At 39.9% G+C, this 22,859-nt stretch overlaps 1 protein-coding gene across 1 annotated transcript in view; it reads right to left on the minus strand.

The window, feature by feature from the left end:
* LOC144937493 (polycystin-1-like protein 2) overlaps nt 1-21,158 on the minus strand; it is a 66,920-nt gene extending 45,762 nt beyond the window's left edge. The window contains exons 1-2 of the mRNA XM_078864740.1: nt 21,111-21,158; nt 278-1,392 (exon numbers count right to left, since the gene is read on the minus strand). Of these exons, the coding sequence (XP_078720866.1) occupies nt 278-1,392; nt 21,111-21,158 (1,163 nt within the window). The remainder of the gene's footprint in view (nt 1-277; nt 1,393-21,110) is intronic.
* Between the last annotated feature and the right edge of the window lie 1,701 nt (nt 21,159-22,859).

Here is a 22,859-nt window from a genome sequence, read left to right on the forward strand (position 1 = left end):
AGTAGCGTGGTGTGCAAACCGCTGTGCCACTGCTCCCCTCCACACACACACAACGTATACACACACACAAACCAGCGACGTGGCTTTTGAGTGTGCAGGTGGTGCTATTGCACCAGGGCCAATAGCCGGAGGGGCTCAAGGTCCGGGCTACGAAGAGAGGGGGCGGAATTGAACGGGGGATTCCCATTTCATTTTTTTGCCCCATAGCCCATGCTACGAACGCCACGACGCCACGGATACAGGTGCACAGTGGAACATAACACAATGCGTGCTGTACCTTATGTATATGTCCAGAGGATTTCCTTCTATCACGTGAATAACTTGTGTTTTATTTGCAACACGAATATTTTTAGTTGCCGTCACCTCAACTTGTAGGACAGAATTTGTTTGCAGTTCAGACTGAGGGATGGATATGATGCCAGCGCCCAAGTCAACATACGTGCAGATTGTCAATTTGTTATCATAAGATACTTTGGTGCATCGCCACTTAAATGTAATCCCGCTGTTGCTCTGGCTTGGATCGTCTGGATCATAAGACAGAGATGCATCGATCTGCACATCAGCTCCATTGCCAACAGTCCTGGTGTCTCCACCAGTGATCTGCATTTGTAATGGAGTCGCATCAACGATGAGGGTCATATTGTCCAACAAATTTTGCAAGCCGAGTGGTTGGAGATTGACGGTGACCTGTATTAAGAACGTGCCTTGGGTGAAATAGAAGGGATCGAAATGTTGCAAGCTATTATTGTTTGCATTTATTGCTCTTATGTTCCCATTTTGTTGGTTTGTGATGGACCAAATGTACTGAATATTTTCATATTTGAGCAAGCAAGACATGTTCAAAGTTGCCATCACATCCAACTGTTCGGGCACTTTTAAAAACTGCGTCTTGGGTTTATTTGCCGTTTCACCTCCAATTATCAACGTATAAGGTGTACAGCCATAACTGTTTAAGTATAGAGTCGTGTTGTAACTGCTGCGGGAAAACCCGGTGATTTCTTGGAGTTGGATTGAATACTTTCCAAAGGATGAATAGGTATATGAGAAGGTCAAAGTGTCAGACGCGTATTCGTTTACCGTGGCCACGTTTGGCCACAGACGTTTACAGAACTCGGCACCATAGGCAACTGTGTGACCATCTCCAAGGTCCCAGAGGTAGCAAGCAAATCCCATGTAGACGTTTTCCGCCATCAGAGTCGCAATCGTGTTCATGTTGCTCGCCACGCATGTCATTTTAGTGGCATTGGCTCTGGAGGTGCGTGAAAGAACCTCCACTCGCAGGGCTATGTCACTCTGCCAGTTGGTGGGCTTGATCCGTATTCCCGTGCACTGCAAGGGATTTGTAAATAATGTGGTCTTTGGGTCCTGATAGTTATCGATGCCAGTAAAATACTGAAACAACAAAAGTAAACATTGGGTCAACCCATGTAGTTATTTCCATAATATTGAAGATAAATGGACATAGCATCACACACCAATACAAAAAAAATAGTTCTTTGGTTCTTTCGGTTAAGTCACGTCTAAAAATAAAATAATAAATTAAAATAATAGCGACGTTTCGATTGCAACACAAGCAATCATCATCAGGCATAAAAGAAATAGCAATACAAATCTAACTAGAAAACTATAGACAGACATAAGCAGACAGACATCACAAGGACACACAGAGAGAGGACACATATCGGCACAGAGAGAGGGGTCGTTTCTGTGACGGTCCCTTAAATATAGAGAGGGGGGGCGGGGACGGAGAGAGGGAGGGGGCAGAGAAAATTAGCATATCAATGAGTGTACGGCAACGTGTTGCTGCTGCGCAAGTAAGATGACGACGTGGCACGGCACACAAGCTTGAAATTAGGAGAAAGGCACACTAAAATTAAATAACCTCGCAAAATATCGAAATGTGATGTAATACAACACAGAGAGTCGAGTATTACATCACATTTCGATATTTTGCGAGGTTATTTAATTTTAGTGTGCCTTTCTCCTAATTTCAAGCTTGTGTGCCGTGCCACGTCGTCATCTTACTTGCGCAGCAGCAACACGTTGCCGTACACTCATTGATATGCTAATTTTCTCTGCCCCCTCCCTCTCTCCGTCCCCGCCCCCCCTCTCTATATTTAAGGGACCGTCACAGAAACGACCCCTCTCTCTGTGCCGATATGTGTCCTCTCTCTGTGTGTCCTTGTGATGTCTGTCTGCTTATGTCTGTCTATAGTTTTCTAGTTAGATTTGTATTGATATTTCTTTTATGCCTGATGATGATTGATTGTGTTGCAATCGAAACGTCGCTATTATTTTAATTTATTAGTTTATTTTTTGACGTGACTTAACCGAAAGAACCAAAGAATAATTCCTGCAGTCACGAAAGCTCCAAATTAAGATTGAACCACTTCTACGGGGAAGTTTTAAGCTTAAAAAATAAGTGTTGCAAAAATAAAATCAATGTATTATTATCCTTGACTAAATTATATGATGCGCTCTGTTAAGAGAACATTTTCATTCATAACCAGGTGAGGGCCCCACAAGCGTTAAATGCAAGAAATCCTTTACCAGGGGGGGTTCTGGCTACTTACACAAGAAAGCTCATTGCAAATTATTTGTTATTTATAAAAGTATATCAACAGACGGATTTGGGATATGACTGGGACAATGAGACAAGGTGCCTTATTCATTCTTAATTTTAGAACTTTCGTGACTGCAGGAATTATTATTTGTTTCTTTCGGTTAAGTCACTTCTAAAGATAAAATAATAAATTAAATTAAATAATAGAATACGACGTTTCGATTGCAACACAAGCAATCATCATCAGGTATAATGAAATAGCGACATAAAATCTAACCAGAAAACTATAGACAGACATATTAGCAGACAGATATCACCAAGATACATAGCGAGAGCAACACAGGTAACAGAGAGGGGTGATCGTCTCTGTGGGGTGGCCTTAAATAGACAGAGGGGGGGGGGGCGGAGGCAGAGAGAGGGAGGAGGGTTAGAGAAAAAATGTGCATATCAATGAGTGGTCAACAGACGTGGTGCTGCGAATGCGATGGCACGGCAAGCAAGCCTGAAAATCAGGAGAAGGACACACTAAAATTAAATAACCTAGTAAAATATCGAAATGTAATGTAATACAACACAGAAGGTCGGTCAACACACAATTAACGCATAGCCTGGTTGATTACGTATTTCAAAGATTGCTAAGTTAGAATTTAAGTGTGAACAATCTAAAGAGAGGACACAGGCAGAGAAAACAAGTCGCCAGAGAGAGAGAAAAAAGATAAGCTTAAAACTTCCCCGTAGAAGTGGTTCAATCTTAATTTTAGAACTTTCGTGACTGCAGGAATTATTATTTGTTTCTTTCGGTTAAGTCACGTCTAAAGATAAAATAATGAATTAAAATAAATAATAGAATACGACGTTTCGATTGCAACACAAGCAATCATCAGGTATAATGAAATAGCGACATAAAATCTAACCATGAAACTATAGACAGACATATTAGCAGACAGATATCACCAAGATACATAGCGAGAGCAACACAGGTAACAGAGAGGGGTGATCGTCTCTGTGGGGTGGCCTTAAATAGACAGAGGGGGGGGGCGGAGGCAGAGAGAGGGAGGAGGGTTAGAGAAAAAATGTGCATATCAATGAGTGGTCAACAGACGTGGTGCTGCGAATGCGATGGCACGGCAAGCAAGCCTGAAAATCAGGAGAAGGACACACTAAAATTAAATAACCTAGTAAAATATCGAAATGTAATGTAATACAACACAGAGGGTCGGTCAACACACAATTAACGCATAGCCTGGTTGATTACGTATTTCAAAGATTGCTAAGTTAGAATTTAAGTGTGAACAATCTAAAGAGAGGACACAGGCAGAGAAAACAAGTCGCCAGAGAGAGAGAAAAAAGATAAGCTTAAAACTTCCCCGTAGAAGTGGTTCAATCTTAATTTTAGAACTTTCGTGACTGCAGGAATTATTATTTGTTTCTTTCGGTTAAGTCACGTCTAAAGATAAAATAATGAATTAAATTAAATAATAGAATACGAAGTTTCGATTGCAACAAAAGCAATCATCATCAGGTATAATGAAATAGCGACATAAAATCTAACCAGAAAACTATAGACAGACATATTAGCAGACAGATATCACCAAGATACATAGCGAGAGCAACACAGGTAACAGAGAGGGGTGATCGTCTCTGTGGGGTGGCCTTAAGTAGACAGAGGGGGGGGGCGGAGGCAGAGAGAGGGAGGAGGGTTAGAGAAAAAATGTGCATATCAATGAGTGGTCAACAGACGTGGTGCTGCGAATGCGATGGCACGGCAAGCAAGCCTGAAAATCAGGAGAAGGACACACTAAAATTAAATAACCTAGTAAAATATCGAAATGTAATGTAATACAACACAGAGGGTCGGTCAACACACAATTAACGCATAGCCTGGTTGATTACGTATTTCAAAGATTGCTAAGTTAGAATTTAAGTGTGAACAATCTAAAGAGAGGACACAGGCAGAGAAAACAAGTCGCCAGAGAGAGAGAAAAAAGATAAGCTTAAAACTTCCCCGTAGAAGTGGTTCAATCTTAATTTTAGAACTTTCGTGACTGCAGGAATTATTATTTGTTTCTTTCGGTTAAGTCACGTCTAAAGATAAAATAATGAATTAAATTAAATAATAGAATACGAAGTTTCGATTGCAACAAAAGCAATCATCATCAGGTATAATGAAATAGCGACATAAAATCTAACCAGAAAACTATAGACAGACATATTAGCAGACAGATATCACCAAGATACATAGCGAGAGCAACACAGGTAACAGAGAGGGGTGATCGTCTCTGTGGGGTGGCCTTAAGTAGACAGAGGGGGGGGGGCGGAGGCAGAGAGAGGGAGGAGGGTTAGAGAAAAAATTAGCATATCAATGAGTGGTCAACAGACGTGGTGCTGCGAATGCGATGGCACGGCAAGCAAGCCTGAAAATCAGGAGAAGGACACACTAAAATTAAATAACCTAGTAAAATATCGAAATGTAATGTAATACAACACAGAGGGTCGGTCAACACACAATTAACGCATAGCCTGGTTGATTACGTATTTCAAAGATTGCTAAGTTAGAATTTAAGTGTGAACAATCTAAAGAGAGGACACAGGCAGAGAAAACAAGTCGCCAGAGAGAGAGAAAAAAGATAAGCTTAAAACTTCCCCGTAGAAGTGGTTCAATCTTAATTTTAGAACTTTCGTGACTGCAGGAATTATTATTTGTTTCTTTCGGTTAAGTCACGTCTAAAGATAAAATAATAAATTAAACTAAATAATAGAATACGACGTTTCGATTGCAACACAAGCAATCATCATCAGGTATAATGAAATAGCGACATAAAATCTAACCAGAAAACTATAGACAGACATATTAGCAGACAGATATCACCAAGATACATAGCGAGAGCAACACAGGTAACAGAGAGGGGTGATCGTCTCTGTGGGGTGGCCTTAAATAGACAGAGGGGGGGGGCGGAGGCAGAGAGAGGGAGGAGGGTTAGAGAAAAAATTAGCATATCAATGAGTGATTTAAAGCTTTCGTGACTGCAAGGATTCATCTTCTTGGTTCTTTCGGTAAAGTCACGTAGAAGGGAAGTAATAAAATAATAAAAATAAAACATAATAAAAACAATTCTCACGACGTTTCGGCCACAACGCAAGCAGCCGTCCTCAGGCAAAGAATGAGACATTATCAAGCTAGGAGCTTATATAGGTGTAGCGAGGAGGAGCGCCTTAACAAAAGAATGTGCATATGAAGAGGAATTTAGCATACCAATGGGCAATGCGTAGGAGGTGGGCGGAGGGGTTTCAAAGTCCCATTATGCCCATGCATTATGCAGGATCAACAGCACCACGGGGGGGCGCAAGGAACAGCGTTAATAAAGGAAAGGAATGTTAATGATATGTAGCTGCATTTACCAAACAACCATGTAGAAAACCAAAGTAAAAAAACTACATAAAAACTAAAATATAAACTGATACTTACTATACTCTACAATAAGCTGAGTTACTAACAACAAATAATAAATTACAATTCTACGTCGTAAGAAGTATATAATATACTTCCATCTAAACTTTATTCTCTTAGCATATACAGTACTATATACTGCCATAGATAAACCCAACATTAAATTATATACTGTATTGCTGTAAACCACCCTATACTTTATACATTTTAATATAACACTATGTATTATTCAACTCACCCTAATGTGTATCGAAATGGTTTATTACGTCCTTCCAATGATTGCTAAGCCTGAATCCATCTTCTCGGTTAAAATTGTCTCTGTGTTTGTATATGTGGATCGCCTCATGAACGAATCTCTCATGATAGCCAGATGGCTTTCAGAGAACCTCCGTCTTGGAGAAGTCAATGTCATGTGAGCCCACTGAGTTGTAACAGTGGTCTGCCACGGCTGAGGTGTTTGTCCTACCGTGTTTTAGATCAGCCACTCTGTCTACAGGAAAGCCACCCACACGGATGCTTATCTAAAACCGGATTCCCACCACCATCCATCCCAGAAGAATTCCCTCATCAAGACTCTATATCATAGAGCCCAATGCATCTCCGACCATGAAGACATTTCCAGTGAACTCAAACATGTACGCCAAACTCTTAAGGCTAATGGTTACTCCGACTACACAATCCGCAAAGCCATCACTCCAACCATCAAGAAGGATCCTGTTGAGGAGCCTTTCAAGACCATCACCTTACCCTACATTGCTGGGGTCACAAAAAAGATCTCCAAAATCCTGATTAAACACAAGATCCAGGTCCGATTCAACACAGTACATAAAATCCGTGATCTGGTACCGTCTGTAAAAGATGTGATTCCAGACATACAGTACCCTGGCGTCTACAAACTAAGTTGCCTCTGTGGTAGCAGTTACATTGGGGAAACCAAACGACACGTCTCAGACCGCATTCGTGAACATAAAGCTGATCTAAAACACGGTAGGACAAACACCTCAGCCGTGGCAGACCACTGTTACAACTCAGTGTGCTCACATGACATTGACTTCTCCAAGACGGAGGTTCTCTGCAAGCCATCTGGCTATCATGAGAGATTCGTTCATGAGGCGATCCACATATACAAACACAGAGACAATTTTAACCGAGAAGATGGATTCAGGCTTAGCAATCATTGGAAGGACGTAATAAACCATTTCGATACACATTAGGGTGAGTTGAATAATACATAGTGTTATATTAAAATGTATAAAGTATAGGGTGGTTTACAGCAATACAGTATATAATTTAATGTTGGGTTTATCTATGGCAGTATATAATACTGTATATGCTAAGAGAATAAAGTTTAGATGGAAGTATATTATATACTTCTTACGATGTAGAATTGTAATTTATTATTTGTTGTTAGTAACTCAGCTTATTGTAGAGTATAGTAAGTATCAGTTTATATTTTAGTTTTTATGTAGTTTTTTACTTTGGTTTTCTACATGGTTGTTTGGTAAATGCAGCTACATATCATTAACATTCCTTTCCTTTATTAACGCTGTTCCTTGCGCCCCCCCGTGGTGCTGTTGATCCTGCATAATGCATGGGCATAATGGGACTTTGAAACCCCTCCGCCCACCTCCTACGCATTGCCCATTGGTATGCTAAATTCCTCTTCATATGCACATTCTTTTGTTACGGCGCTCCTCCTCGCTACACCTATATAAGCTCCTAGCTTGATAATGTCTCATTCATCGCCTGAGGACGGCTGCTTGCGTTGTGGCCGAAACGTCGTGAGAATTGTTTTTATTATGTTTTATTTTTATTATTTTATTACTTCCCTTCTACGTGACTTTACCGAAAGAACCAAGAAGATATCAATGAGTGGTCAACAGACGTGGTGCTGCGAATGCGATGGCACGGCAAGCAAGCCTGAAAATCAGGAGGACACACTAAAATTAAATAACCGAGTAAAATATCGAAATGTAATGTAATACAACACAGAGGGTCGGTCAACACACAATTAACGCATAGCCTGGTTGATTACGTATATCAAAGATTGCTAAGTTACAATTTAAGTGTGAACAATCTAAAGAGAGGACACAGGCAGAGAAAACAAGTCGCCAGAGAGAGAGAAAAAAGATAAGCTTAAAACTTCCCCGTAGAAGTGGTTCAATCTTAATTTTAGAACTTTCGTGACTGCAGGAATTATTATTTGTTTCTTTCGGTTAAGTCACGTCTAAAGATAAAATAATAAATTAAACTAAATAATAGAATACGACATTTCGATTGCAACACAAGCAATCATCATCAGGTATAATGAAATAGCGACATAAAATCTAACCAGAAAACTATAGACAGACATATTAGCGGACAGATATCACCAAGATACATAGCGAGAGCAACACAGGTAACAGAGAGGGGTGATCGTCTCTGTGGGTTATTTAATTTTAGTGTGTCCTTCTCCTGATTTTCAGGCTTGCTTGCCGTGCCATCGCATTCGCAGCACCACGTCTGTTGACCACTCATTGATATGCTAATTTTTTCTCTAACCCTCCTCCCTCTCTCTGCCTCCGCCCCCCTCTGTCTATTTAAGGCCACCCCACAGAGACGATCACCCCTCTCTGTTACCTGTGTTGCTCTCGCTATGTATCTTGGTGATATCTGTCTGCTAATATGTCTGTCTATAGTTTTCTGGTTAGATTTTATGTCGCTATTTCATTATACCTGATGATGATTGCTTGTGTTGCAATCGAAACGTCGTATTCTATTATTTAATTTAATTTATTATTTTATCTTTAGACGTGACTTATCCGAAAGAAACAAATAATAATTCCTGCAGTCACGAAAGTTCTAAAATTAAGATTGAACCACTTCTACGGGGAAGTTTTAAGCTTATCTTTTTTCTCTCTCTCTGGCGACTTATTTTCTCTGCCTGTGTCCTCTCTTTAGATTGTTCACACTTAAATTCTAACTTAGCAATCTTTGAAATACGTAATCAACCAGGCTATGCGTTAATTGTGTGTTGACCGACCCTCTGTGTTGTATTACATTACATTTCGATGTTTTACTAGGTTATTTAATTTTAGTGTGTCCTTCTCCTGATTTTCAGGCTTGCTTGCCGTGCCATCGCATTCGCAGCACCACGTCTATTGACCACTCATTGATATGCTAATTTTTTCTCTAACCCTCCTCCCTCTCTCTGCCTCCGCCCCCCCCCCCTCTGTCTATTTAAGGCCACCCCACAGAGACGATCACCCCTCTCTGTTACCTGTGTTGCTCTCGCTATGTATCTTGGTGATATCTGTCTGCTAATATGTCTGTCTATAGTTTTCTGGTTAGATTTTATGTCGCTATTTCATTATACCTGATGATGATTGCTTGTGTTGCAATCGAAACGTCGTATTCTATTATTTAATTTAATTTTTTATTTTATCTTTAGACGTGACTTAACCGAAAGAAACAAATAATAATTCCTGCAGTCACGAAAGTTCTAAAATTAAGATTGAACCACTTCTACGGGGAAGTTTTAAGCTTATCTTTTTTCTCTCTCTCTCTGGCGACTTGTTTTCTCTGCCTGTGTCCTCTCTTTAGATTGTTCACACTTAAATTCTAACTTAGCAATCTTTGAAATACGTAATCAACCAGGCTATGCGTTAATTGTGTGTTGACCGACCCTCTGTGTTGTATTACATTACATTTCGATATTTTACTAGGTTATTTCATTTTAGTGTGTCCTTCTGATTTTCAGGCTTGCTTGCCGTGCCATCGCATTCGCAGCACCACGTCTGTTGACCACTCATTGATATGCTAATTTTTTCTCTAACCCTCCTCCCTCTCTCTGCCTCCGCCCCCCCTCTGTCTATTTAAGGCCACCCCACAGAGACGATCACCCCTCTCTGTTACCTGTGTTGCTCTCGCTATGTATCTTGGTGATATCTGTCTGCTAATATGTCTGTCTATAGTTTTCTGGTTAGATTTTATGTCGCTATTTCATTATACCTGATGAGGATTGCTTGTGTTGCAATCGAAACGTCGTATTCTATTATTTAATTTATTTTATTATTTTATCTTTAGACGTGACTTCACCGAAAGAAACAAATAATAATTCCTGCAGTCACGAAAGTTCTAAAATTAAGATTGAACCACTTCTACGGGGAAGTTTTAAGCTTATCTTTTTTCTCTCTCTGGCGACTTGTTTTCTCTGCCTGTGTCCTCTCTTTAGATTGTTCACACTTAAATTCTAACTTAGCAATCTTTGAAATAAGTAATCAACCAGGCTATGCGTTAATTGTGTGTTGACCGACCCTCTGTGTTGTATTACATTACATTTCGATATTTTACTAGGTTTTTTAATTTTAGTGTGTCCTTCTCCTGATTTTCAGGCTTGCTTGCCGTGCCATCGCATTCGCAGCACCACGTCTGTTGACCACTCATTGATATGCTAATTTTTTCTCTAACCCTCCTCCCTCTCTCTGCCTCCGCCCCCCCCCTCTGTCTATTTAAGGCCACCCCACAGAGACGATCACCCCTCTCTGTTACCTGTGTTGCTCTCGCTATGTATCTTGGTGATATCTGTCTGCTAATATGTCTGTCTATAGTTTTCTGGTTAGATTTTATGTCGCTATTTCATTATACCTGATGATGATTGCTTGTGTTGCAATCGAAACGTCGTATTCTATTATTTAATTTAATTTATTATTTTATCTTTAGACGTGACTTATCCGAAAGAAACAAATAATAATTCCTGCAGTCACGAAAGTTCTAAAATTAAGATTGAACCACTTCTACGGGGAAGTTTTAAGCTTATCTTTTTTCTCTCTCTCTGGCGACTTATTTTCTCTGCCTGTGTCCTCTCTTTAGATTGTTCACACTTAAATTCTAACTTAGCAATCTTTGAAATACGTAATCAACCAGGCTATGCGTTAATTGTGTGTTGACCGACCCTCTGTGTTGTATTACATTACATTTCGATGTTTTACTAGGTTATTTAATTTTAGTGTGTCCTTCTCCTGATTTTCAGGCTTGCTTGCCGTGCCATCGCATTCGCAGCACCACGTCTATTGACCACTCATTGATATGCTAATTTTTTCTCTAACCCTCCTCCCTCTCTCTGCCTCCGCCCCCCCCCCCTCTGTCTATTTAAGGCCACCCCACAGAGACGATCACCCCTCTCTGTTACCTGTGTTGCTCTCGCTATGTATCTTGGTGATATCTGTCTGCTAATATGTCTGTCTATAGTTTTCTGGTTAGATTTTATGTCGCTATTTCATTATACCTGATGATGATTGCTTGTGTTGCAATCGAAACGTCGTATTCTATTATTTAATTTAATTTTTTATTTTATCTTTAGACGTGACTTAACCGAAAGAAACAAATAATAATTCCTGCAGTCACGAAAGTTCTAAAATTAAGATTGAACCACTTCTACGGGGAAGTTTTAAGCTTATCTTTTTTCTCTCTCTCTCTGGCGACTTGTTTTCTCTGCCTGTGTCCTCTCTTTAGATTGTTCACACTTAAATTCTAACTTAGCAATCTTTGAAATACGTAATCAACCAGGCTATGCGTTAATTGTGTGTTGACCGACCCTCTGTGTTGTATTACATTACATTTCGATATTTTACTAGGTTATTTCATTTTAGTGTGTCCTTCTGATTTTCAGGCTTGCTTGCCGTGCCATCGCATTCGCAGCACCACGTCTGTTGACCACTCATTGATATGCTGATTTTTTCTCTAACCCTCCTCCCTCTCTCTGCCTCCGCCCCCCCTCTGTCTATTTAAGGCCACCCCACAGAGACGATCACCCCTCTCTGTTACCTGTGTTGCTCTCGCTATGTATCTTGGTGATATCTGTCTGCTAATATGTCTGTCTATAGTTTTCTGGTTAGATTTTATGTCGCTATTTCATTATACCTGATGAGGATTGCTTGTGTTGCAATCGAAACGTCGTATTCTATTATTTAATTTAATTTATTATTTTATCTTTAGACGTGACTTCACCGAAAGAAACAAATAATAATTCCTGCAGTCACGAAAGTTCTAAAATTAAGATTGAACCACTTCTACGGGGAAGTTTTAAGCTTATCTTTTTTCTCTCTCTCTGGCGACTTGTTTTCTCTGCCTGTGTCCTCTCTTTAGATTGTTCACACTTAAATTCTAACTTAGCAATCTTTGAAATAAGTAATCAACCAGGCTATGCGTTAATTGTGTGTTGACCGACCCTCTGTGTTGTATTACATTACATTTCGATATTTTACTAGGTTTTTTAATTTTAGTGTGTCCTTCTCCTGATTTTCAGGCTTGCTTGCCGTGCCATCGCATTCGCAGCACCACGTCTGTTGACCACTCATTGATATGCTAATTTTTTCTCTAACCCTCCTCCCTCTCTCTGCCTCCGCCCCCCCCCCCCTCTGTCTATTTAAGGCCACCCCACAGAGACGATCACCCCTCTCTGTTACCTGTGTTGCTCTCGCTATGTATCTTGGTGATATCTGTCTGCTAATATGTCTGTCTATAGTTTTCTGGTTAGATTTTATGTCGCTATTTCATTATACCTGATGATGATTGCTTGTGTTGCAATCGAAACGTCGTATTCTATTATTTAATTTATTATTTTATCTTTAGACGTGACTTAACCGAAAGAAACAAATAATAATTCCTGCAGTCACGAAAGTTCTAAAATTAAGATTGAACCACTTCTACGGGGAAGTTTTAAGCTTATCTTTTTTCTCTCTCTCTGGCGACTTGTTTTCTCTGCCTGTGTCCTCTCTTTAGATTGTTCACACTTAAATTCTAACTTAGCAATCTTTGAAATACGTAATCAACCAGGCTATGCGTTAATTGTGTGTTGACCGACCCTCTGTGTTGTATTACATTACATTTCGATATTTTACTAGGTTATTTAATTTTAGTGTGTCCTTCTCCTGATTTTCAGGCTTGCTTGCCGTGCCATCGCATTCGCAGCACCACGTCTGTTGACCACTCATTGATATGCTAATTTGTTCTCTAACCCTCCTCCCTCTCTCTGCCTCCGCCCCCCCTCGGTCTATTTAAGGCCACCCCACAGAGACGATCACCCCTCTCTGTTACCTGTGTTGCTCTCGCTATGTATCTTGGTGATATCTGTCTGCTAATATGTCTGTCTATAGTTTTCTGGTTAGATTTTATGTCGCTATTTCATTATACCTGATGATGATTGCTTGTGTTGCAATCGAAACGTCGTATTCTATTATTTAATTTAATTTATTATTTTATCTTTAGACGTGACTTAACCGAAAGAAAAAATAATAATTCCTGCAGTCACGAAAGTTTTAAAATTAAGATTGAACCACTTCTACGGGGAAGTTTTAAGCTTATATTTTTTCTCTCTCTCTGGCGACTTGTTTTCTCTGCCTGTGTCCTCTCTTTAGATTGTTCACACTTAAATTCTAACATAGCAATCTTTGAAATACGTAATCAACCAGGCTATGCGTTAATTGTGTGTTGACCGACCCTCTGTGTTGTATTACATTACATTTCGATATTTTACTAGGTTATTTAATTTTAGTGTGTCCTTCTCCTGATTTTCAGGCTTGCTTGCCGTGCCATCGCATTCGCAGCACCACGTCTGTTGACCACTCATTGATATGCTAATTTTTTCTCTAACCCTCCTCCCTCTCTCTGCCTCCGCCCCCCCCCTCTGTCTATTTAAGGCCACCCCACAGAGACTATCACCCCTCTCTGTTACCTGTGTTGCTCTCGCTATGTATCTTGGTGATATCTGTCTGCTAATATGTCTGTCTATAGTTTTCTGGTTAGATTTTATGTCGCTATTGCATTATACCTGATGATGATTGCTTGTGTTGCAATCGAAACGTCGTATTCTATTATTTAATTTAATTTATTATTTTATCTTTAGACGTGACTTAACCGAAAGAAACAAATAATTATTCCTGCAGTCACGAAAGTTCTAAAATTAAGATTGAACCACTTCTACGGGGAAGTTTTAAGCTTATCTTTTTTCTCTCTCTCTGGCGACTTGTTTTCTCTGCCTGTGTCCTCTCTTTAGATTGTTCACACTTAAATTCTAACTTAGCAATCTTTGAAATACGTAATCAACCAGGCTATGCGTTAATTGTGTGTTGACCGACCCTCTGTGTTGTATTACATTACATTTCGATATTTTACTAGGTTATTTCATTTTAGTGTGTCCTTCTCCTGATTTTCAGGCTTGCTTGCCGTGCCATCGCATTCGCAGCACCACGTCTGTTGACCACTCATTGATATGCTAATTTGTTCTCTAACCCTCCTCCCTCTCTCTGCCTCCGCCCCCCCCTCTGTCTATTTAAGGCCACCCCACAGAGACGATCACCCCTCTCTGTTACCTGTGTTGCTCTCGCTATGTATCTTGGTGATATCTGTCTGCTAATATTTCTGTCTATAGTTTTCTGGTTAGATTTTGTCGCCATTTCATTATACCTGATGATGATTGCTTGTGTTGCAATCGAAACGTCGTATTCTATTATTTAATTTAATTTATTATTTTATCTTTAGACGTGACTTAACCGAAAGAAAAAATAATAATTCCTGCAGTCACGAAAGTTCTAAAATTAAGATTGAACCACTTCTACGGGGAAGTTTTAAGCTTATCTTTTTTCTCTCTCTCTGGCGACTTGTTTTCTCTGCCTGTGTCCTCTCTTTAGATTGTTCACACTTAAATTCTAACTTAGCAATCTTTGAAATACGTAATCAACCAGGCTATGCGTTAATTGTGTGTTGACCGACCCTCTGTGTTGTATTACATTACATTTCGATATTTTACTAGGTTATTTAATTGTAGTGTGTCCTTCTCCTGATTTTCAGGCTTGCTTGCCGTGCCATCGCATTCGCAGCACCACGTCTGTTGACCACTCATTGATATGCTAATTTTTTCTCTAACCCTCCTCCCTCTCTCTGCCTCCGCCCCCCCCTCTGTCTATTTAAGGCCACCCCACAGAGACGATCACCCCTCTCTGTTACCTGTGTTGCTCTCGCTATGTATCTTGGTGATATCTGTCTGCTAATATGTCTGTCTATAGTTTTCTGGTTAGATTTTATGTCGCTATTTCATTATACCTGATGATGATTGCTTGTGTTGCAATCGAAACGTCGTATTCTATTATTTAATTTAATTTATTATTTTATCTTTAGACGTGACTTAACCGAAAGAAACAAATAATAATTCCTGCAGTCACGAAAGTTCTAAAATTAAGATTGAACCACTTCTACGGGGAAGTTTTAAGCTTATTTTTTTTCTCTCTCTCTGGCGACTTGTTTTCTCTGCCTGTGTCCTCTCTTTAGATTGTTCACACTTAAATTCTAACTTAGCAATCTTTGAAATACGTAATCAACCAGGCTATGCGTTAATTGTGTGTTGACCGACCCTCTGTGTTGTATTACATTACATTTCGATATTTTACTAGGTTATTTAATTTTAGTGTGTCCTTCTCCTGATTTTCAGGCTTGCTTGCCGTGCCATCGCATTCGCAGCACCACGTCTGTTGACCACTCATTGATATGCTAATTTTTTTCTCTAACCCTCCTCCCTCTCTCTGCCTCCGCCCCCCCCCCCTCTGTTTATTTAAGGCCACCCCACAGAGACGATCACCCCTCTCTGTTACCTGTGTTGCTCTCGCTATGTATCTTGGTGATATCTGTCTGCTAATATGTCTGTCTATAGTTTTCTGGTTAGATTTTATGTCGCTATTTCATTATACCTGATGATGATTGCTTGTGTTGCAATCGAAACGTCGTATTCTATTATTTAATTTAATTTATTATTTTATCTTTAGACGTGACTTAACCGAAAGAAACAAATAATAATTCCTGCAGTCACGAAAGTTCTAAAATTAAGATTGAACCACTTCTACGGGGAAGTTTTAAGCTTATTTTTTTTCTCTCTCTGTGGCGACTTGTTTTCTCTGCCTGTGTCCTCTCTTTAGATTGTTCACACTTAAATTCTAACTTAGCAATCTTTGAAATACGTAATCAACCAGGCTATGCGTTAATTGTGTGTTGACCGACCCTCTGTGTTGTATTACATTACATTTCGATATTTTACTAGGTTATTTAATTTTAGTGTGTCCTTCTCCTGATTTTCAGGCTTGCTTGCCGTGCCATCGCATTCGCAGCACCACGTCTGTTGACCACTCATTGATATGCTAATTTTTTTCTCTAACCCTCCTCCCTCTCTCTGCCTCCGCCCCCCCCCCCCCTCTGTTTATTTAAGGCCACCCCACAGAGACGATCACCCCTCTCTGTTACCTGTGTTGCTCTCGCTATGTATCTTGGTGATATCTGTCTGCTAATATGTCTGTCTATAGTTTTCTGGTTAGATTTTATGTCGCTATTTCATTATACCTGATGATGATTGCTTGTGTTGCAATCGAAACGTCGTATTCTATTATTTAATTTAATTTATTATTTTATCTTTAGACGTGACTTAACCGAAAGAAACAAATAATAATTCCTGCAGTCACGAAAGTTCTAAAATTAAGATTGAACCACTTCTACGGGGAAGTTTTAAGCTTATTTTTTTTCTCTCTCTCTGGCGACTTGTTTTCTCTGCCTGTGTCCTCTCTTTAGATTGTTCACACTTAAATTCTAACTTAGCAATCTTTGAAATACGTAATCAACCAGGCTATGCGTTAATTGTGTGTTGACCGACCCTCTGTGTTGTATTACATTACATTTCGATATTTTACTAGGTTATTTAATTTTAGTGTGTCCTTCTCCTGATTTTCAGGCTTGCTTGCCGTGCCATCGCATTCGCAGCACCACGTCTGTTGACCACTCATTGATATGCTAATTTTTTTCTCTAACCCTCCTCCCTCTCTCTGCCTCCGCCCCCCCCCTCTGTTTATTTAAGGCCACCCCATAGAGACGATCACCCCTCTCTGTTACCTGTGTTGCTCTCGCTATGTATCTTGGTGATATCTGTCTACTAATATGTCTGTCTATAGTTTTCTGGTTAGATTTTATGTCGCTATTTCATTATACCTGATGATGATTGCTTGTGTTGCAATCGAAACGTCGTATTCTATTATTTAATTTAATTTATTATTTTATCTTTAGACGTGCCTTATTCATTTAGCTATTTATGGGTATCGTATCACCACCTTTCTGATGGAAAGACAGCAGTTTATGTGTGGGGGGGAGGAGAACTGCCCCATTCCACCATTTGCGATTTACGTCAAGCTGATGTCATGTAAAATTCCATATATTACATACACAACTCGTGCCACAATTGCAACGTGGCCTGAAATTGGTGGGCTTTGGGTGGAGCTAATAATGACAGAATGTTTCTGGAAATACGTGTTAAATTTTCCAACATTTTGTGGAATCGCATCAACCAAGCTCTGGGGGCATGACTTGTGCCAGGAGTAGAGAGATAAAGCATGGGTACCCATTCTGCACAGTCACGCGTGAATGTGTGGTACCTCCATTCCACAGAATTTATTTAGCTTTTTTTTTTAACTGTCAAATTAGTTTTAATTGTTCTAATCCTTGCAGAACATAAGAACGGAGGTACACAGGCACGTGAAGATGCCAGTGGTGATGAAGGCAAAGACGATGAACACGATGACGATATTCTTGATGAATGTCGTGATTCTACGGATGATGACAACCGGTTTCTCTAGCAAAAATTGTCTGATGGTACATTATTACATTAGGCAGTTTTGAGGATCAAATATTGGATGGAACTTTTCTTTTTTCAAAATGACAAAATGGTTGGGGTCCTTAAATAATGCAAACCAGATAGAGTTAGATAAGGTGAGTTCAGACCAGCAGAGGGTTGGGCATGCTTAATGCCCTTGTGTGCAGTGTCTTATTAAATACTTACTATGGTATTTGTGTTCTTCCACGCTGAGGTTCCTGGGTCCATAATGGCTATGTTGATGGTAGTAACCCAACCGGGAGTTAACTTATTGAGTGAGGCCACCTGCAGTACTGCCCCTTGCAAGATCAGTCCTGTCACAGAAAGCCTGGCCTCAAACAATATCTGCAGGTACTCATTGGCGTTGAGAGTTTGTGGTCTCCAGTATCCCAGTGTGCTATTCAAGCGGGCATTTTGCGGTGTAAATGTGGAACCGGATGTGGATGAGGCAGTTATAAGACTGTCTGGTATAACACCAGATTCCAATCCGATAGGCCTTGTGTCGTCTGAAAGGCATTTCAATCCAAGTTATCTTAAACGTTTAAGTAATTCAGATTCCATATCATACTCATTTCATACCATACAGATTTCTATATACTGTATGTCCTGCTCATTAATGATGATTACGAATACTGTCAATATAACTTTTGAGGGCTCACAATTAATAATACTAAACTGATCAGCAGTAAAACTTTCAATGCAATTAATGTGTGCAGCACAGCATTTTCAAGAAAGCCAATCAATGATTGTTATCTATTTGATGTAATTTACAGAGTTAAAAAAGTTAAACAAGCAACAACGGCATTCTATCATGCCTGTCAACCCATACAGTTTAGCCGTATTCTTGTACAGGGAAATTGAGTGTTTAGGTCCATACGGCGTAAAGCCATTTCAATAGGGCAGAAATAAACGTGTTTGTCATTATCGTTGTGTTTCTCCCTTATGATGGAACTTTGTAGGATGAACGTTGAGATTTATAAGGGCACCGGATGACCAATAAGGTCTGAATTGGTCTATAATACGGTAGCACTGATAGGGGGTTCACAGGTATGATCTCTTCATCCTTACATTTGTAGTCTATGTCCTTATTCAGCACCTTACTAAATTGTATAGTCAACTAGCTTTACTACCCGGCTTCGCCCGGGACTTGGATTCTTGTGTTGGATTAATTTCATATTCCCTTATATTTCACTGAAAACATCTGAAATAAATTGATGCTTGCAAGAAAGAAAAAAGCCGAAGCAAATAAATTTTACTAATTCAGTCATCACAAATTATCTATTCATAGTGTGATTATTTCAACACTTTTCCGTACACAACATTTCTGGTTTCTGTTTCTTCATCGGTGACAATGTATAATTTTGTTGGATCCTTTGCTCTTGACATTCCAACATGTGAGAAGCATTCGTCTTTCAAATCCAAGCACGTAACTTTAAGTGACTATCCCTGCGATTTATTAATGGTGATTGCAAATGCAAGCCGAACAGGAAATTGTAATCGTTTGAATGAAAATGGCAAATCAGTTGGATTCAATGGAATAATTGGAATGAAGACGTGCTCGCCTTCAAATGGACCAGTTAGAATCGATGCCTTGATGACATGAGCATTTAATGCCTTCACCATCAGTCTTTATCCGTTACACAGTTTTGGTGGGTCCAAATTTCTTAACAGCATGATGGGAGATCCAAGTTTAAACATTAATTTGTGTGGCGGAATTCCGTTTGGATTCAAAGAATTAAAAAATTCTACCGGATAGCTTGTTGCTTCGTCTTCATTCATACATTTGTCAATGGAGAAGAATGTTCGTGAAAGTGCTTGAATCATTTCCTGAATGGATTTGTTGATTTTCTCAACTTTGACGTTTAGTGGTGGCAGAATTGTAGGTTCCTTAAGCAATTTGCGATCCAGAAGATTTGCTCCGATGTTTGGATACACGCAATTGATGAGACTCTTCAGAGTAAGACACATTTTGCTGAATTCTTCGGAGAGCTGGATTTTTACAGTTCCACTTGTTGCTTCCTTGCCGTTGCCAATGTTGAGAAAATTATTGGAGTCACAGCTATCAGATTGTTGAACTCTCATGTTGGTCGTGAGCTTCATTGTTGTGACGTCTCTCCAAAGCTAAAATGATTTCAGGCAGGCTTTGATCTCATCAACCATCGTGCCTCTTGGAATCACTGGTAACGTTTGGCGAAAACCACCAGCAAAGACAACACTCAAACCGCCTATAAGATTTTTGTTGCCACAAATGTCTTGCAGTGTTCTGTTCACTGCCTCAAATCCGTGGTTATGCATAATCGAGATTTCATCCCAGAATAACGCTTCAGCTTCCGGCAGTACTTTGGCCTTTCCACTTCCTTTCTTGATGTTTCAAACGGGCGCTTCATTATGGACCAAGTTAATCGGGATTTGAAGCGTTGAATGCGCTATTCGTCCACCAGTCATCAACGTTGCAGCGATGCCAGAAGATGCAACAGCAAGTGCAATCTTCTTTTCTACTTTGATGCGGGCCAGCAAAACATTTATTTAAAAAAATATTTCCAGTTCCTCCAGGCGTGTCGATGAAAATTGCCGTACTCCGCCTTCATTGCTATAATATTGTCGTGGAACCTCCTGATAAATTGATTGTTGCTCTGCATTCAACAGTGGCTCGTTCTGCGCGACGTAATTCAGCATTTTGTCAGAGACATATGATAACTCTCGAAGTATTTCTCGAGTCATGTTCACTGCTTGCTATCGTGAAGGACTTTTAATGCCGATCTCTGACAAAGACTTTCCAATCATCTCCAAAACTTTACAGTATCTTCAGTCATGATAAGTGCCTCAATATAGATGCCATCAATGAATTCCAAAGTCATTTGAGGATTATCTCGTCGAAGTCTATTAAAAATGCCTTCAGACATGCAGTCTTTGTGGCTCTCCCAAAGTGCTTTAGGATTTGATGGTTCACAACACAACAAGATGACTGCAAAGAGAGTTCTAATTTTTGATGGTGAATCCAATTCCTTCGCTTCCTTCAATGTCTCGTCCAATTAATTGTCGTTCTCTAGTAGTCCCAATGCCAGGCAAGCTGCATGATACGTGTTGTGTTCAACTCCATCGACTGTCCGGAGATCCTTGAAGCAAGTTGGGCCTTTTACTTTGTGCAACAACATTCTCAAGTAATAGCAATCGAAGTTTATCATGTGGACTGTGTAAACACGGCCAAGAGCGTCGCCAGATCGAATGCCGACATGTCCTTCAACAATCGCACCTTGTTTGCGTCGACTGAAGACTTTTTTTGACTTGTCCCATGGTAATACTTCGGAATTTCGCAATAGAGCAGTGTTTTTGCACAATCGTCTGTTTAGCATAGCTCGAAGAATCCTGTCAATGTTGTGTTTGGTGGATTTGCCAGAAGATTTTGCAAATTGCTTGGTTTAAATAGATACGCTGACCGTTTTCGACGTGAACATGAAGATGCACGACTGTTGGGCATCGTTCATGGATCGAAAATCCTAAAATGCGCCGTGCAGCTTCATTACTGGAGATGTACCGGCCTGCTTGGTACTCCGGGATTTCATCAATTTCGGCAGTGTTACGTGTCGTAGTAAAAACACAGACAGACACACAAGCAGAGAGAGACAACACAGAGACACACAGAGACACACAACATAGACACACACTGTGTATCTCTGTGTTGTTTCTCTCTCTGCTTGTGTGTCTTTCTGTGTGTCCCCGTGTCTGTGTTTTGTCTCTCTCTCAAATTTAGCAATCTTTGGAAGAACGTAATCAACCAGGTAAGGTGCTGACTGTTGTGTTGGCCCACTCTCTGTGTTGTATTGTATTTATAAGTTCACTAGGTTTGTTTTCTACCTGATGACGGTTGCTTGTGTTGCGATCGAAACGTCGTATTCTATGATTTATTGTATTTTCTTTCTACGTGACTTTACCGAAATAACCAAAGAGTAATTCCTGCAGTCACGAAAGCTTCAAATCAAGTTTAAATTGTAAATCTTTCACGAATGAAACACGCGATGAGGAAACAACGTGAGAACACTGAATCTCTGACTGAACAAAATTCTTAAGAATGAACATCGCGAGATAATGTTTTTCTAAATCGAATATTTTTCACTCAAGGAAATTCAACCTTAACCCACTTATACGTAAGGTCGATTTTGGCAACTCGGGAAAGGAATGACGTAGCGAACTGAAAATAGTCGCGTTTACTTAGAAATTCGCACAGCATTAGCTGTGCGAATTTCGTGACGCCAGAGCTCAGCGTTCGAGAGTTTTTGCTGCTTTAGAATTAAACTAGTGATCACACACTCAGGATGATCTCCTCACATTTAAGCTCTTTAATTATGAATTGACATGAATAGCAAGGTAATTGAAAAACTTTGCATAGCCACAGACGAATAAACAGTGTCCATAATGGTAACAGTAAAGTATTACCCAGCATACTTGTATTTAAAATAACACTTACCATCTTCCAAAAGAAGTGTAATTATAGTATAATTAGCATGTAAGCCCCTATGCGTTGGATTATTGCCACCCGTAAATCTGATCATTAAAGTGTTTTGATATGATCGATAGGAATATACTTGCAAAATCCCTAATTGAGGATTTGTATTCGTTTCATAAATATAGATGTTATCACTTTGCACATTCAATCTGTGGGTAGAAATCATATGATTAGAAATCGTAGCACTGTATACAAGGCATATGCACACAAATTAGCCGGGGCGTTATATGGCATGCATTGTAACTTTTAATCCAGCTAAATACTGTCTACTGTGAAGGCTGCTCACATTGTGGAGTGTTGAGTGTGCATCACGGGTTTTTTTGTTTCTCCCATTGGGGCAAAACTATTCGTTTTGGCAGTCTTCATTCAAGGACAGAGCCACAACGACGCCAAGGATGAGGTCTATCAAGGCTTGAAATCAAAGCGCCAAGCTCAGACAAAGATCAAGTGCCAAGGCCCCCTGTGGCGTGTGGCGTGGTGAGATCGCATCGCTGCCTTGGTCGACAAGGCTTATCAAGTTCAGGTTTTGGACAATCATTTGATAAATTTGGTTGGTTATCTCTAGGCGATGTTTCTGATGGTAACACAACGTAATGCTCAACTTGTTATGGATGCTTGATCATCTTTAGAAGAGTTATCGTAACCCCCCTCACCCACGTCACGCTACAGACAGAGCTAAGGC

The sequence above is a fragment of the Lampetra fluviatilis genome, chromosome 19 (genome assembly GCF_964198595.1).
Source record: "Lampetra fluviatilis chromosome 19, kcLamFluv1.1, whole genome shotgun sequence".
NCBI classification, from domain to species: Eukaryota; Metazoa; Chordata; class Hyperoartia; order Petromyzontiformes; family Petromyzontidae; genus Lampetra; species Lampetra fluviatilis.